The 16657-nt window shown below is 38.4% G+C and overlaps 1 protein-coding gene across 4 annotated transcripts in view; it reads right to left on the reverse strand.

Moving 5' to 3' along the window:
- AAGAB (alpha and gamma adaptin binding protein) overlaps positions 1-16657 on the reverse strand; it is a 47101-nt gene that overhangs the window by 13257 nt on the left and 17187 nt on the right. For 3 of the 4 annotated variants that reach the window (XM_036305665.1, XM_036305662.1, XM_036305674.1), the window contains exons 2-5: positions 14478-14668; positions 14251-14347; positions 13640-13729; positions 10690-10773 (exon numbers count right to left, since the gene is read on the reverse strand). In XM_036305665.1, coding sequence (XP_036161558.1) covers positions 10690-10773; positions 13640-13729; positions 14251-14347; positions 14478-14668 — 462 coding nt within the window. Of the gene's footprint in view, positions 1-10689; positions 10774-13639; positions 13730-14250; positions 14348-14477; positions 14669-15367; positions 15448-16657 lie in introns of those variants that run through there. The other variant, XM_036305677.1, reaches the window with a different exon arrangement.

The raw sequence follows: 16657 nt of genomic DNA on the forward strand, positions 1-16657 counted from the left end.
GAAATAAGAGGGTTGCTATACATGATTGCTAAAGTCCATTCTGCTCTAGAAGTTAGTGATTTTATAAAGTAAAGAGGCATTCTTTATCTTCTCTTGACAGTAATTTGAGTTGGCTGGGCTTAGATATTTTTAAAAATTACTTAATAGAGAGAAAAACAAGAACCTTAAATTTCAGAACCCTTCTAAGGTTCACAGATGACTGAATTTATAATCAGGTTCTGGGCTAATTAAAATAAGCTGGAAGGACTTTTGCTCAGTATTTTCTTATACAAAATGGAGCATTTAGCTAACTAACAAGAGAGTTCACTATGCTCTTACTGCTTATATTTTAAGAAAGTTTTACGCATAAATTTTCCCAATTAGTAAAACAATTCATGTTTGTTTGTCCAATGCTGATAGCTCAAAAATCTTGGCTTTTACTTTACACATTTACAATTTTAAAAAAACTCAGTTTTGCTTAGTTAGTTCAATGTTTAGCAAAATTCTGCCCATGTGCACCCTCTGTAAAGATTATTCTTCTTATAGAAAAGGATTACACAAATCTTCCCTTGTTTGCCAGATTTTTCTCCACCGATTCAGGGCATGGAAATGCCATCCTATTAAGAAGGATTTATTCTTTTAGCAGGTAGTTGTTGAAACTGGCTTTAGTATCTATGGTTTTATTGATACCTCAAAATACTAGAGAAGGAAGGAATAAATTAATCTACCTACTCAACTGATTCTTCTGGAACCTCAGAGCGGCGGAAAGGGGAAGTTGTTAAGTCATTTATTCTGAAAGGCATAGTAAGTATATTAAACTCTGGTTATGAAAACGTCCCATTCAATTTCAGTAGACTAGTAAATTGGCACCAATGGAACAACAGATAAAAATGACAGTACCATGAAGAAAAAAACCCAGTGGTGCTGGTCATGAGCATAGAATTCTTCCAGGAAGTGTCAGAAACAAAACCAAAGCCTCTAGAGCAGTGATGGCGAGCCTATGACACGCGTGTCAGAGGTGACATGCGAACTCAGTTTTTTGGTTGATTTTTCTTTGTTAAATGGCATTGAAATATATAAAATAAATATCAAAAATATAAGTCTTTGTTTTACTATGGTTGCAAATATCAAAAAATTTCTATATGTGACACGGCACCAGAGTTAAGTTAGGGTTTTTCAAAATGCTGACACGCCGAGCTCAAAAGGTTCGCCATCACCGCTCTAGAATAAAGATTTGAAATGGGAAATTCTTAAACCTTGGGAGGAGCTTTTCTTATTTATTTTAAATGAAAGTTTCAAGAAAACTATAATATATGAAATTACGTGCATATCTCTTTACAAATCTAAAGGCACATGGTTATTTTACAATCAAAATTCATCTCACAGAAATTTTGACATGCATTCCATGAGACATCTAGAGAATTAAAAACCTAGGCAAAAAGGGAAATTTTAATATGGGGAATGGGCAAAGTCATTCTTTAATAAAGTATATTTTTCTTCTAATTTTCTTTGCTCTTCTCCACTAATTTATCAAGGCAATATGATAAGCATATAAATTTGGAGATAAAGGCATGGATTTGAATCCTAGTTCTACTACTTACTGTGTGGTCCTGTACAAGTTATGCCCTTGTACCTCAGTTTCTAGATTTATGCAGAGGGTATACCATTTCTTATCTTGCAGAACTATTATAAGGGTTAATAATCATAATAGCTAACATGTACTGAGTGCTAACTACAGGGTAGGCCAAAGGTAGGTTTACAATTGTTCATCTGGAAAATAACACAATAATTACTTAATTAATAATTATACAAGAATAAACTTTCCTGTACTCACAACTGTAAACCTACTTTTGCCCTACTCTGTATGTGTAAGTTAACATTCTCAGCACTAAAGATGCAATGCTCCTTTAATCCTCACAATTAACAAAATATGCCCTCTACACACAAACAAAAATCAACTTTTATCTCCTTTATTTTGTTATCTTCTTTACAGAAGATTTATTTTATTATTCTTTTTTACAGAGTAAACTGTAACTCAGAGAGATTAAATAAACTGTCCAAAAACACACAGCTAGAACCTGAACATGAAATCCAGAACTCTCTAATTATCAATTCCTCTTTCCATTAAGCCCAGAGATAACATGTAAAGAATAAAAGTTGAGACAGTCAATGCTTAAGATACAAATATTGGATATGACACAAACCTGGGTCAAATGCAAAAATATGTCTTTTTATTCACATATACCGTAGTTCTCTTTTGTCCATATCCTTCATTATATCCCTGGTTTAGACTGATTTCAACTAAACTAAGCTCAGGACTGAATAATTAATCATATACCACTTTAATGCTTCTCATTAATTCCAGCCCAGCCCCATAACTCCTGGAGGCATTAGTCACATAAAACTAGTGGCAGACAGGTGGTTAACCCCTTGTACACCATAAGCGTCTATAGACGCAATTAAATGTGTGGAGATGGTTTCTGTTTTGGACCCGTGGCAGTTAACTGGTTAAGACTCACTATCCTTTCACTGTCCCTCAAGGTACCTAAAAAGGGTTTTTCAAACCAGCACTACTGACATTTGAGGCTTTGTTGTGTGTGTATGGGGGTGGCAGGGAGAGTCCGGTGAATCTCTGCCTATACCCACCAAATGCCTACAGCACTGCCAAATGTCCCCAGAGTTGGGGGTGGGGAAAACACAACATTATCTCCAATTGAGAACCACTGATACAGATCTACTGAGGAAAGGAAATTTTTGGCTAAAATTCTCAGGTTTTAAGTCATTTCTTGAAAATATTTTCAATGAAAAAAGAGGGTAAAAACATTTAAGAGATTCCATCTTATCTCCTGTTAACATAAATATCTCCCCTCTACTCTGGAAAACTTCTACAGATGATTTTAGCTCACAATCACTTCTACCTCAGTGCCATTTGCCTTTTATGTCCTTACTATTCAATTAGGCCTTGAGAGAAATGCTAGCATAGGTACTTGTCTGAAGTCAATCTGCCATCCTTAACTATATTATAAATGCCTTGCACACACAGACAATACAGCTCCCAGCAGAGTGTTAAGTATACAGCAGAGATGCTGAAATATCTGCTGACAGCCTCATATGACAGAGGTGCAAGCATTAGCTAAACATAGATGTTTTTACTTTAAACTTATATATACTGATCACAATATTAAGAATTTCTGTAAACACAGCCCCAAAATGCCTTAGGATGACCTGTTATGTATTTTCTGTATTCATATTTCAGCTTTTATTTCCTTAAAGCCACAATTATTTGGCATCATCTTAAGAAGTTCGTTTTCCCCATATTTTAAGGTTTTTCACATCCCCTTTCGTTCCCCACAAAATATTTTCGTTTCCACCCATGTGATAAACACGATCAGACTTACCATAAGCACAATTAAGATATTTCAACTTACACAGAAAAGCTGTACGTATTTTTGAATGGTATTTTTAAATCACACCATACTATTTACATAAAAACTTATTTTAAGCAGTGCTTCATCAGAAATGATTTCACTGATATCAGGGAAATAAGCCTATACTTTTATATCACCTTTCACATCTGCTTGATAAATTGAAATGCTTTTAAAATAAAAAATTAGAACTGATTCATTCTTTTACTAAACTACTGCTTGCAAAGGGTAAAACTTCGAAATACGTTATTCAAAACGGCACTCATTTTGAGAAACAGGCTGCAACACTGCATTTGGTTCTGGATTCTGGAGACGTGGATCTGGGCTCTTCCTATGACTTTGGGGACACCTGCTCAACAAGTCAGCAACGTTTCTTGGGCACATAATGAACTGAACCAGAAAGTAATTACACAGTATTTTCTCTCTTTTTCCTGATTGTAAAGCATTTTTTCATTGTAGAAAATTTGGAAAATAGAAAAAGTATAAAGAAGAAAATTTTAAAAATCCCCAAAGATGCCAATTAATACTTTGGTGTGTGTGTCCTCCTAGTGTTGTCTTATAATATTTTTATTTATTTCTGAGAGGAAGGAAGAGGGCGAGATAGAAACATCAATGATGAGAGAAAATCATGGATCAGCTAACCGGGAATGAAACCATGGCCTCCTGGCGCATATGTCAATGCTCAGGAGGCTAGGCTACAAATTCCCTTTTTAAAAAAAAATATATTTGTATTGATTTCAAAGAGGAAGAGAGAGGGAGATAGAAACATCAATGATGAGAGAGAATCATTGATTGGCTGCCTCCTGCACAACCCCCACTGGGGATCAAGCCCGCAACCCAGGCATATGCCCTTGACCCGAATCAAACCTGGGACCCTTCAGTCTGCAGGCCGATACTCTATCCACTGAGCCAAACCGGCTAGGTCCAGGCTACAAATTCTTAATAAAATGAACTAAACATCAAAATGAGCACTGTCCTTTCAAAGGTCTTGTAAAGGAAAGCTTTACACTACTTCTAATAATGCTCCCATTGTGAAATCCAATCTCCGGAGTCTGAAGCACACTCTTGAAAATTCTCAAAGGAATGTTTAGAATCAAAGCAAAATATCATTTAGAGCCAAGTGTGGGGAATAATGAGAGCAATGAAACAAGACTTTATGGTAAAGGAAAAGATGATTTATCTTATGTGTGGTTCACAGCCAGCTCTAAAAATAATTCCAAAGCAAGACTACCAAAAATGTTTTGCAAGGTGGCTGCAGAAGGAGGCCTGTACGTGCTACCACAGTGACTAATCTGAAGAGATTTCCCATCATTCATTTGCTTATGGACAATTTGGGGCATTATTTCCTAAAACAAAGTCTCACATTTGACTCACACATTTATTCCCTTCCAGCTTCTCTAATTTTTCACAATTCCCTCTTCCCCTTTTTCTTTTACAACACAATCTCCCACCCCGCACCAAATTATGCCTTCTAAACACAGAGAAATCAGTATATGTCTTATTTATCTTAGTTTTGATGATAATATTCAGTTAGACAGCTGTCAGAGATTACTCAAATAATTTTTCAGTTCCCCAATATTAGGCGTTAGGATAAAGAGGAGCAACACATTCTGTCTCAAGGAACTCAGATCCATAGACTATAGGTTTGGTATAATTCTACCTATCCTAGGGACACTGGGGTCCAGAGACATGATGTCATCTTCCCAAGATCACCTAGCAGAGACAGACCCCACTAGAATCCTCTTCATGATCCATTCTTCCTCTCACTAATTTGATATTTTATTTTCTGTAACACTAAACTTAAATTTTTATTTAATCATTTCTTACTCTCTCTTTTTAAAAAACGATTTCTATTATAGGCATTAGCCATCTACTGTCTCAGGAGAGTAGCCCAGGCATCAGATAGCCAGACAGATCTTGTGTTTTTGGCACTCATTTCTTGCCACTGCTCTGTACATCAGTTGCAAATGATTCCTTAAACTGGAATCTGGGATTTCTGCCATGGTATCTTGTTACCAAGTAAATTCAGGGGAGCATGCATTAATAGATAAATAATTCTTTCCATTTATAATGGGAAACAAAACTATCATAAGAAAGAATCATTTCTACTATTAAAATCCCACTTAGTCCTTACCCACCTGCATCACTGGAGATTAAACTATTATGGATAAACATTCTCAGGGCTTTTGAAATACAATCTCTACAATTATTGTTTACCACTGAGGGACCAAAGTCACAACTCTAATATTTGTTTAGCCTAATCCCTCTTTTACTGATTAGAAACAATAGAAGATCACAGAATTTCTTTCCTTGCCCTTCACTCAGGGGTGGTATTTGCAAAAAGACCCACTGAATACCTGAGATCCGTAAGTACAGACTAAACCCCTCATGGCCCTCCCTCATCAGTGCACAGGTGAGAAAGCCCAGCATGGGGGTTTTGGGTAAATTAAACTGACACTGCTACCCTCCCATGTGAAACAGTGACAACTTCCTTTGAAAACCAAAACAACGCATCAGACTTCTTTTCTTTTCTTTTCCCTTAAAATCAAACCTTATTATTTATCTAGTGCTCCCAAGTCCCAGGCACAGGGCTGAGCATAATGCCCAGACCATCTAATGAGAATAAGGTATTTTGCAACCAGGCTTTCTGGCGTACCAGATAAATAAAAAAAGAAGTTAATCTCACTGGAGACGAGACAGGTGAGGAGAATCAACTTTTAAAATCTGTCACATTTGGCATAAAGCACTGACCCACAGTTTCTCCTTTCATGGTGATAATAAGGGGACATTATCAAATTATATAGATAGACCCAAATAGTAGTTCTCCACAGCCATAAGCCCAGCTCTAACAGGGACTGAGGGTAACTCAAGTAGGCAGCTGAAATTCTATCCACATCCCTTTTCTTGAGCCACAGCCAGACTTTCAGGTCTAGGAAATGTAAGACAAGACAGCATAGGAGAGGTTATACAGTGAGCAAACTGATGTGGATGGAGACGTCTAGAATGCATAGCCCAATTGTAAACACTCCTAACCACTTCGTTTCCTGGACCATTTTGTTATGTCTTTAATGCGTATAATGGAAACTCTGACTTACCTAGAAGATTGACCTTTACAATCAATACAATGATACCTGGGGATTTCCTCTAAGATAGAGCTAAGTATCTGCAACCAGATCCTGTGTTTCTCAACCATTTTCATCAGACTCCTAAAGAAAAAAACTTCCATTTCCGTCTCTATTCATAACCAACACTTCTGACACTAGATGTGTGGGTTTTCCACACCAAGCAATTCTCCAGTTCTCGGAGGACACAACTGGGTGTCCTACAATTTAACCCAATTCTGCCCCCCGCCCCAGGTTAAGGGCAAGATCCCACTAAGCTGTCCTCTCCCCCACCCCACTTCAGACACCAAGTGCAAGTCTCAGGTTCTCACCTGTACTTCTGATCATTACTTCTAGTCTGTCTCATTAAAATCTTATTCATGCCAGAACACCTACGCTGATGGGGTTCTATAGGGATGAACTCAACTAGCTCTGCCAATAATTTCCCACGCAGCCTGGGTAAATTATGTAACCACTGTGCTCATTCCTCTAACCAGTCAATAATGTAAATCAGCACACTGTAATGGAAAAACACACAGCACTCCTCGTCAGGAGACCTGCCCTCGGGTCCCACCTTAGCTACTGACTCACTGTGAGAATATAGGCAAGTCCCCTCTCCTTCCTGAGGCCTCATTTTCCCATCTGGAAAAGGAAGATGTCATACCAGATGCATGCATGGAGATTCTACATTCTAAAGGCCTGTACCTAGTTAGCACATTGTTTGCGGGTAGTTTTTATCGCGCACTAACAGGTGGCGCGGGACATTTTTGCTAATTTTTTGCGCAAATGGCAGCGTTCAGTAAAATTATGATAACTTTAGTTTACGTATTTATACGTTAGCCGCCTTCTACCGCTAGTCTCTAAAAAACGTATTAATATGTGTCCCGCGCTCTACTACACTGGTAGAACGTATAAATACGTAAAACGTATAAATACGTTTCCCGCATACAATGTGCTAGTTCACATATACTAACATACCAAACAAAACAATGCTCCTTATTAAATTCTATAAAATTCAACAACATGTAATTCAAAGAACAGCCAGTACAAGACTGTTCAGAAAAAACACTGCATAGAAAAATATTGGGAAGGAAAACATGATTGCTTTCCAAGATAAGCCTTTAAGGTTTGGGCTACCTACCTTCCTAACTTGAATTAAATATAAGTGTCATTCATGAGAACTATTGTAGCCCCTTTGTGAGCCATATCAATTTTCTGCCTGGATCATCTTTTGGTGTAATGTACTCCATAAATTACCTCCTGCTATGTTCAATAATGCCTTCATTTTTTTAAGCTTTAGGGAATGTCCCTAAGTAATAGCAGTCTAGGATTTGGGAAATCAAGTCCATATTTACCCTATTCATACCCTAACTAGATATTCCAATTAAATCCCTTCTGAGCTTTGGTTTTTCCAAACTTAACCTACACTAGACAATCTCTATTTTTCCCATCTCCTTGTTCACTTCAGCCATGTATTCCCATGGTCACACCATAAGACATTATTATTACCAACTAGAGGCCCGATGAGATCACCACAAAAGTAAGTGTAGTAAATAAAAAGAACCAGGGACTCAGCCCCTGGACATTTCAAATTAAGAGGATAGGGAGAAGAGAAGGAGCCAGCAAGAAACTGAGGAAGAATGATCAGTGAGGTAGGAAAGCCAAGAGTACAGAGTTCTAGAAGCAGAAGTGGGATGTTGCCAAGGTGAAAGGAGTGGTCAGCTATGCCAGATGTAGAGAAAGAGAAGGGAGAGAGGAAGGAAGGAAGGGAGAGAGGAAGAAACGTGGATTTGTTGTTCTACTTATTTATGCACTCATTGTTTGATTCTTGTATGTGCCCTGACCAGGATCAAACCTGCAACCTTGATGTATCAGGACGAGGCTCTAACCAAAAAGCTACCAGGCCAGGGCAAATAAGTTTTTTGTGTGTGTGTGTGTTTAAATATATTTTTATTGCTCTCAGAGAGGAAGGGAGAGGGAGAGATAGAAACATAAATGATGAGAGAGAATCATTGACTGGCTGCCCCCTAGGTGCCCCACACCGGGGACTGAGCCTACAACCTGGGCATGTGCCCTGGCTGGGAATCAAACCATGACCTCCTGGTTCATAGGTTGATGCTCAACCACTGAGCCATGCCAGCTGGGCCAAATAAGCTTTTCTGAAAATATTTCTCATATATATAATAAGCACCATTGAATACAATTTTATTTCAAGTTGATCCAGTTTACGTACCATACCTTAAAGATGTTTTTATAGTGAAGATATAGTGTACAGCAATGCCTCACTATGATAAATGCTCAGCAAGGATTTGCTGAATGAATAGGACCAAGCTTCAATTTGAGTTTGTTTTGGTAACAGGGAGATAACAGAGGGTAAAATCTCCTTACTTTTTTCTACATCAGGACCTTATTTTGAATGCTATCACAATAAAATAATCTCGTATCTTTGCAATTCTAGATCCCCCTAGAAAGACTAAGTAGGCAGGAGAGGGGTGAGAGGGAGGAGGGAACTCTTACTAGGCAGAGGAGCTTCTCCAGCAACGACACAGGTCAGACAAGAGCTCAGCAAGCTCAAGAGCCCCAATCGCACTTAACACTCGAGTGTTGACCAAAAATTGAGATGAAATATTTTATTTCTGTAAAACTCATCTGCCACTAGACCCTTTATCTCAGGGAAGATGGGGTAAGCTCACTATAAATACTATTTTTCTCATTCCCATCTGCAGTATTTCACCAGGCACAGCATTCTTGTTGAGGAGCCAAGGCCATAAGAGAGAAAGACACTATTCAGGCAGCAGTTCCTAAAGGACTATGTTATGGGCTGATCTGTATCCCCCACCAAATTCATGTTTAAGTCCTAACCCCAATCCTTTAGAATGTGACCTTACTTGGAAATAGGGTCATTGCAGATGTACTTAGCTAAGATGAGGTCTTCCTGGAGTTGGGTGGGTCCTTAAATCAATATAACTATTGTCCTCAGAAAAAGAAGAGATTTGGACAGAGAGGCACATAGGAAGTATGCCGTGTGAAGATTGGAGTTATGCTGCCCAAGCCAAAGAACTACCAGAATCTAGAAGAGGCCTGGAGCAGATCCTTCCCTAACACCATCAGAGGGAGCATGAACCTTCTGACACCGTGATTTTAGAATTCTGGCTTCTAGAACTATGGGACAATAAATACCTGTTGTTCTAAGCCAGCCTATGTGTGGTACTTGGTTACTGCAGCCCCAGAAAACCAATCCAGACAATAAGAAGCTCATGTGCACCCATTAGGCCTACCTGCTTCAGACTGCATTCCAGATCCAGCTTTCCACCTTATGATTATAGCCACCACTTAGCCCAGGCCCCAACACCTCCCTCACGAGCTGCTGTAACAGCTGCCTAGTCTCCCTGACTTCAGACTTCAGACTCTACCTTTGCTTCAACTGCCAAACGCACCCGCACTCAACCATGATAACCTTTCAAAGATGACAACTTCTTTGCATCACTCTCTTGTTAAAAAATTTCTAGTGGCTCACCAATTCCTATGGGGAAAAGCCCAGATCCTTCTGTCTAGCACTCAGGCCTCTATCTTCTAAGCTAGTCCCACTGCTAGGTGTGATTCCGCGAGTGACACTAGAATATACAACCACTGTTACTGATGTAATGCTTCCTCCCCTGCTTGTCACCTTCCTTCTACGCAACCCAATTCTTGACCACCCTATAAAGCCACTCCAAGACTGGCTTTCTCCTTGAAGCTCTCCATATATATTGAAGCCCAGAGCCAAGGCCACTTCTGTGACGTCTCGGCATTACTGCTTGTATCAGTCATTCCGCACTCATCTCCAATTGCCTTGCACGATTACCTAACATTTAAAAAGTGCACATTTTGCACAGGTAGACTATGAGCTCCTTAAGGAGAGGGTTTGTGTTTTACAATATTGGGGGTACTTCTCAAAGCCAAAGACAACTCTAAGCATATTACAGACAAGTCCTAAATTTTTATTGAATGAACTATTAAACATATATTTAAAATTCTTAGAAGTATTACTTTGGGCCCTTCTTTCAACTGGGGACAAAATTGAACAAATCTATAGGTTTCATGTAATCCTTGTGGATTATATAATCCACATATATCCAAATAATTTTAAACTTACATGAAATAGGAGGAAAACTCCTCAGGACATTTAGTCCCAAGTTACTTACCATTCTTCATCACTACGTTGGACCAGACATTGGCATTCAAGGCTTGAACAATTCGCTTTACTCCTGTAGATTCTGGGAAGTCATCTAATCAGTGAGATAAAGAGCATATATATTTATACATGGACTTATACATACATACATACGTGTGTGTGTGTGTATACACACACACTGTAAGCCACATTTTTAAATAACTGTGGTTTAATTATTTTGCTTATTCGTTGTTACTTCTTCACATTGTAACCTATATGAGGAAAAATTTAAGCAAATACCAAGCTCAGAGCTCCGGTTAAGAATATTCTAGAAACTAAAACAATGAGAAAACACACAGTATAAGAGTCTTATATTATAACATCATCCCACTGCTTCACCAACGGCACACCTACTTATACTCTCCTGAAAATGTTAATTTCCATTAATTACACAACCCTAGGAGAGTACGAGAGTACTACCAATCTTGGTAATTTATAGAGAATGATGTTGCTGACGGCAGGAATAGTCCTCTTAGTATGCTAAAAAATCCCTTTCTTCTCCTAGGAATCATAAAAAATTATTGTTTAAAACAGATATCTAGAGAACAAATTCTTGATCAGAGAAAGATAGTTTAAGAGTGAGAAGTTAAGTTACTATAACCAGAGTGTAAGACACAGGAAAAGTGTCATTAAAAATATCCAACAACTTAGTTAGTTTAGTATTGGTATTTTCCTGCTTCTGGAATTTAATTGATACTACTCTAAACAACAAGGCACTAATCCCAGTTAGCGTACCAATAATAAGTGGTATGCTTAGTTACACTGTATATATGAATGAGTATAAAGGCAATGGAAACCCTTCAGATAATGAGTATTATAAGACTGCGTATGGCTGAAAGAAGAAAGTCTCCTACGCGTTTATAGAGCACAGTCCACAGAGAGTCTAGTCTGTCTCTAGTGGAAGAGCGCAGAATTAGAAGTCAGAAGATCTGAATCTGAACCCAGGCTCTGCAACTTATTAGCTATTTGATCAAGGGCAAATATCACTTACGCTTTATCACAGCAAAGTGGGGATGACACCACTCCGTGCACACCTTTCCTAGAGGAAAGATGCAGTGGAACTGGTGATTTGCTAGTGTAACCTTCTCCTCCAGCCTGGATACTCCCTAAGGCAGGAATCTTATCTTACTGAGTTCATTATTCCCACTGCCTAACACAGTGCCTGAACGACAGCAGGCACTTAGTAACTGCTGGGTTGATGAATCATTTAAAGAATACCAACCCAGCAACTTAACAGAAATAGGATGAGGATTAAACCAAAAATACTCTACAAAAATGAGTTTATCACCACTGATGTTTAAATGAAGAAATAAACGTTTGTTTATCTTAATTATGAATGAATGATTCAATTCTTGAAAGAATAACTAATATATCAGATGATATAACCAGGAGTCAAAAATAAGGCCTGAAGTAGAAAAGCCAATAAGATGAAATTTAATACAAACAAGCATAAACTCTCATATTGATTGATGTTCAAATTAATACATGCAAATAAAGGATGAGGGCATACGGCTTGAGAACTGTTTGCATTTAAATCTTATAGGAAGGTTTTAGTTACATTACCTAAAGATGACATGTCAAAAATCTATTTTAAGATTAAACTGAATTAATATAAGAACACTGTTCTGACAAGAAGCAAGAAGTGTACTGGTATAAAGGAGTAAAGATTCCAAAATGAAAACAGATGTAAATAAATGACTCAAATATTGACTCTCAAGGACAAAAAGAAGAGAAAATTCTAGTACCAAAAGTAAGTGACTACACACATTTTCACATACACAAAATAGGGCACAAGTTTTAGGAGACTTAGAAGAACCTGGAAAGAGAAATTGCACTTGTTACTTTTCAATATTCTTAAAAATGTACAAGGAGAAAAATCCGCCATTTATTTCATTTTTGTGCTCTTCTTCCCTGGCAAGGTTTTATTCCCAAAGGTAAGATTTTGAAAAAAATTCTAAACAAGTCATAATATAGAAGGAGATTTTTAGCTCCTTTAAAAAATATGTTTCATGTAAGGATTACTTATATCCTATCTACATAATTTAATTTGTACTGGATGCCCCTGCCTAGAATGTCTTTCGGAACAACTGGCATTTCTCAATGCTACTTCCCCACTAGTCCTCTAAATACAATTCCAGTATATTTTCCATCTCTCCCCCATGGATCAGTTGACGTGAGAGTTCATGGTGCCAATTCATTCTTTAAAATAATCTCTTCTGTCTCTGAAATACCACAGTACCAATATTTTTTAATCAAACTTAAGAGGTCCCACTTAGTAATTCATTTATATACATGTCTTATCTTTTGTACCAGATTATACGGTTTTGATGGCCCCAAAGCCGGCTTATCTTGGTAGATGCCATAGCAGCTAGCATAGGCATACTTGGAAGGAACAAAGATGAGAAGAGAAGTGGGGGAGGGGAAATGAAATGGAGGAAGAAAGGGAAGAAGGTCCAGACTATAGTAGAAAGCAGTTAAACGCAGAGCTACCCTAGAGGGCATTCTGAGTCTATTTTTTATTTCAAATGTGCAAAAGACATACACATAGGACTGACATAACCCCTATGGTTCTTGGGGATTCAGCCTCAGGTTAGTAGGAATTCAAAATAGGCAACTTTACCTATTTATGAATATAAACTCTCCTTTTTTGGATGTGGAGAAAGGATAAGAGATTAGGGAAATGACTAAGATTTAAGGTAGAAATCTTCTATCTTTATGCATAAGAAAAACATTTCAAAAGTCCTAAAATTGATGAATGAATTATTTGGTTAATGATAAGACCACTTCAATGAATTTTGCACAAATCTTTTCAAGCAGCTGGGGAAAAAAGGTTTTTTGAATTTCACTGTGATTTTTTCAAGAATTAAATAATCTCATATCTCAACCCACAGGCCATGTTTTCTCACAACATAAACACTTACCATCCTCCTCAGGTAACTCTTCCGGACTAAGTTCTACCAGTTCAAAGCCATGTTTTATACACCATTCTTGAGCTTTTTGTCGGTTTACACCTAAAATAATAATTTTTTAAATTATTAAAAAATATTTACAAATAAAAGTAAAATATGAGCCTGTTTGGTTGTCATCCTGATACGCCAAGGTCGCAGGTTTGATCCCAGGTCAGGGCACATACAAGAATCAACCAATAAATACATAAACAACTAGAACAACAAAATCAATGTTTCTCTCTCTCTAAAATAAATAAATTTTAAAATTTTTTAATTAAAATAAAATATGAATATTGCTGCATTAGTATTCATAAATTTAAATGTGTTTCCATTAATGTCAATATTATTCTGTAGGAACCACAATATAAAGAAAAGTATTTCTCAAAAGTGTCCACTATTTAGAAAAATAAGAAAAAAAAAGTAAATATCCCAATTTTCCAAAGAGAAATAGCTAACAGTATTTTTGTAAAGTAGTAAAGTCACATGACATACACTAGTCTAAGTTAAGGAAACAAATAGACTCTGTTTACCAAGAAATGGCAAATGTATGTACAAACTACCATCCATCCCATCCAAGTGCTTACCATTCTCAGACACTCTATCGCAGACCAAGATCATCACCTCAGGTAACCATGCTTCTGCCAGGGGAAGCCATGAGGAGACACTATCAAGACCAGATTTCTAGAGGGAGGAAAAATGAACAAAAGCAGAAACACAGGCATTAAGAGAACTCACAAAAAAAAGCAGGAGAGGGAACAGAAAGCCACAAGATAAATTCTTATTCAAAATTCCATGGAAAAGAAAATCTTACTTGTGTGCTGTCAAAGTAAACCACAAATGCTTGGACAGACTCTGCAATCTCTGCAGTGACAAGAAACTTGTTCGGCACTACACACAGATTGATGTCGGCTGAATAGTACTTATTATCAATGGTCCAAGGATAAAATCTCACAGCATCATTGGCAGTGGCTTCCACAAGAAGATCTTCTGTTCCAAGAATGTCTAAATAAACGACACAACATCACCATGGAAAGTGCAAAACTAATGTACATAGGTAATGTACATTACTCAATAGGACACCAGAGTTACATGGCTGTTTCCCTTCACACAAAGATTTCAAAGGGCCTCACACTTATTAGGGTATCATCTACAGTACTAATAAAAGGGTAAAAGCTAATTAGACCAGACATCTTCTGGATGACCTTCCAGACATCCTTTCTGACAAAGCTATGCCCCGGCGAAGCCGACCTGCCCCCGGTCCCAGTCCCAGGTGCCTGCAGCTGTGGCCCGGGCAAAGCTGCCCGGATCCCGGATTGCGAGAGGCATGTCCGACTGCCGGTTTAGGCCCGATACCACTAAACTGACATCCCCCGAAGGGTCCCGGATTGGAGAGGGTGCAGGCCAGGCTGAGGGACAGCCCCCCTGCACGAATTTCGTGCACTGGGCCTCTAGTCTATATATAAAAGGCTAATATGCTAAGTGTCCTTCCCACTGCCCAATCGGTCGCTATGATGCACATTGAACGCCAGGGGGCAGACACTCAACACAGGAGCTACCGTGACACACACTGGCCATTTATGGAGAAATGGCAGTGCCCATCTGGCCAACAAAGCAACACTTGTGTCTCCCCAAGTGGGACACAGGCCCGCCACCACCCCGGAGCAACAGCCCACCAAATCACAGCCAATGCTGCCAACACACCATGGCCAGCCGGAACGGTCACTGTGGGTGCTGGGTAATAACGTCACGTGGCAAGCCCAGCTTCTGTTCCTTAGCGATTAGCCTCCTTGCAGTTTCTTCAGCTCAGGAACACGACTTGCTTTATAGCCAGGTGGAAACATTTACACTGTAACCAAATGTCTGTGAAGTGTTTTCCCATGCCTCATCTCGTTTGATCCTCACAGAAGTCCTGGAGTAGGTAGACAGGAGACTCGGTGGAATCCTATTTTCTTTGCATTAGCCAGAAAACGGAGATTTAGAAAGCTTAGAAAACTGACCTGACTAAAAAGAAGTAAGAAATGGTGGACCTTGAAAATGACTTCAGGTTTTCTCACTGTGCAGAATATAGTCAAACACTGCTGCAGTTAAATACTTTACCCTTTGTTCTCCCTGCGTGATCTACAATAATAATCTACTTTTGTGTTGATATTTACTGCTGTGTTGCTGACAATTACCTGAAAGAGAAGTTGGGGTGCATCACTGGGCTGGAAAAAGCTTAGATAAATTAGAAAACAGGTCTAATTAAGCAAGTTTATTCTATATCTACAAAAGGCTAAGTTGACTCACGCACGTGTAATACATATAAAGCTCTCGCTGGTGCCAATCGCACCTGTTTCGATCTGTCATTGTCAATTGTGAATATGGTTGACACTTCTATTATAGAGAAAGGGTGAATAGCGGTATTAAAATATTTCTTCTAATTAATTTCCTTTCAATGTGCACGAATTTGTGCACCGGGCCACTAGTTTGATTATAAAAATAATGGTAACATAATTTAACTTATTGGCTTTTTTTTTCTTTAAGAAAAAACACTATTGCAACTATATTAGGTAGAAAACAAAATAGTCACCTCATCAAACATCCAGAAAAGAATAAGTAGAAGAGAATGACAGCTGTATTTATTTTATTGCTTATGAACTTTATAGGAGAAAACCTGAAGTCATTTTCAAGGTCCACCATTTCTTACCTCTTTTCAGTCGGGTCAAGTTTCTAAGCTTTCTAAATCTCCATTTTCCAGCTAATGAAAAGAAAATAGGATCCCACCAAATCTCCTATCTACCTACTCCAGGACTTCTGTGAGGATCAAATGAGATGAGGCACAGGAAAATGCTTCACAGACATTTGGTTACAGTGTAAAATGTTTCCACCTGGCTATAAAGCAAGTCGTGTTCCTGGGCTGAGGAAACTGCAGGGGGCTAGTCATCGCTAGGGAGAGGAAGCTGGACGTTGCTACATGATGTCATTACCCGGCACCCACAGCCACCGTTTCCA

Source organism: Myotis myotis, unplaced genomic scaffold (assembly GCF_014108235.1).
Source record: "Myotis myotis isolate mMyoMyo1 unplaced genomic scaffold, mMyoMyo1.p scaffold_m19_p_1, whole genome shotgun sequence".
NCBI classification, from domain to species: domain Eukaryota; kingdom Metazoa; phylum Chordata; class Mammalia; order Chiroptera; family Vespertilionidae; genus Myotis; species Myotis myotis.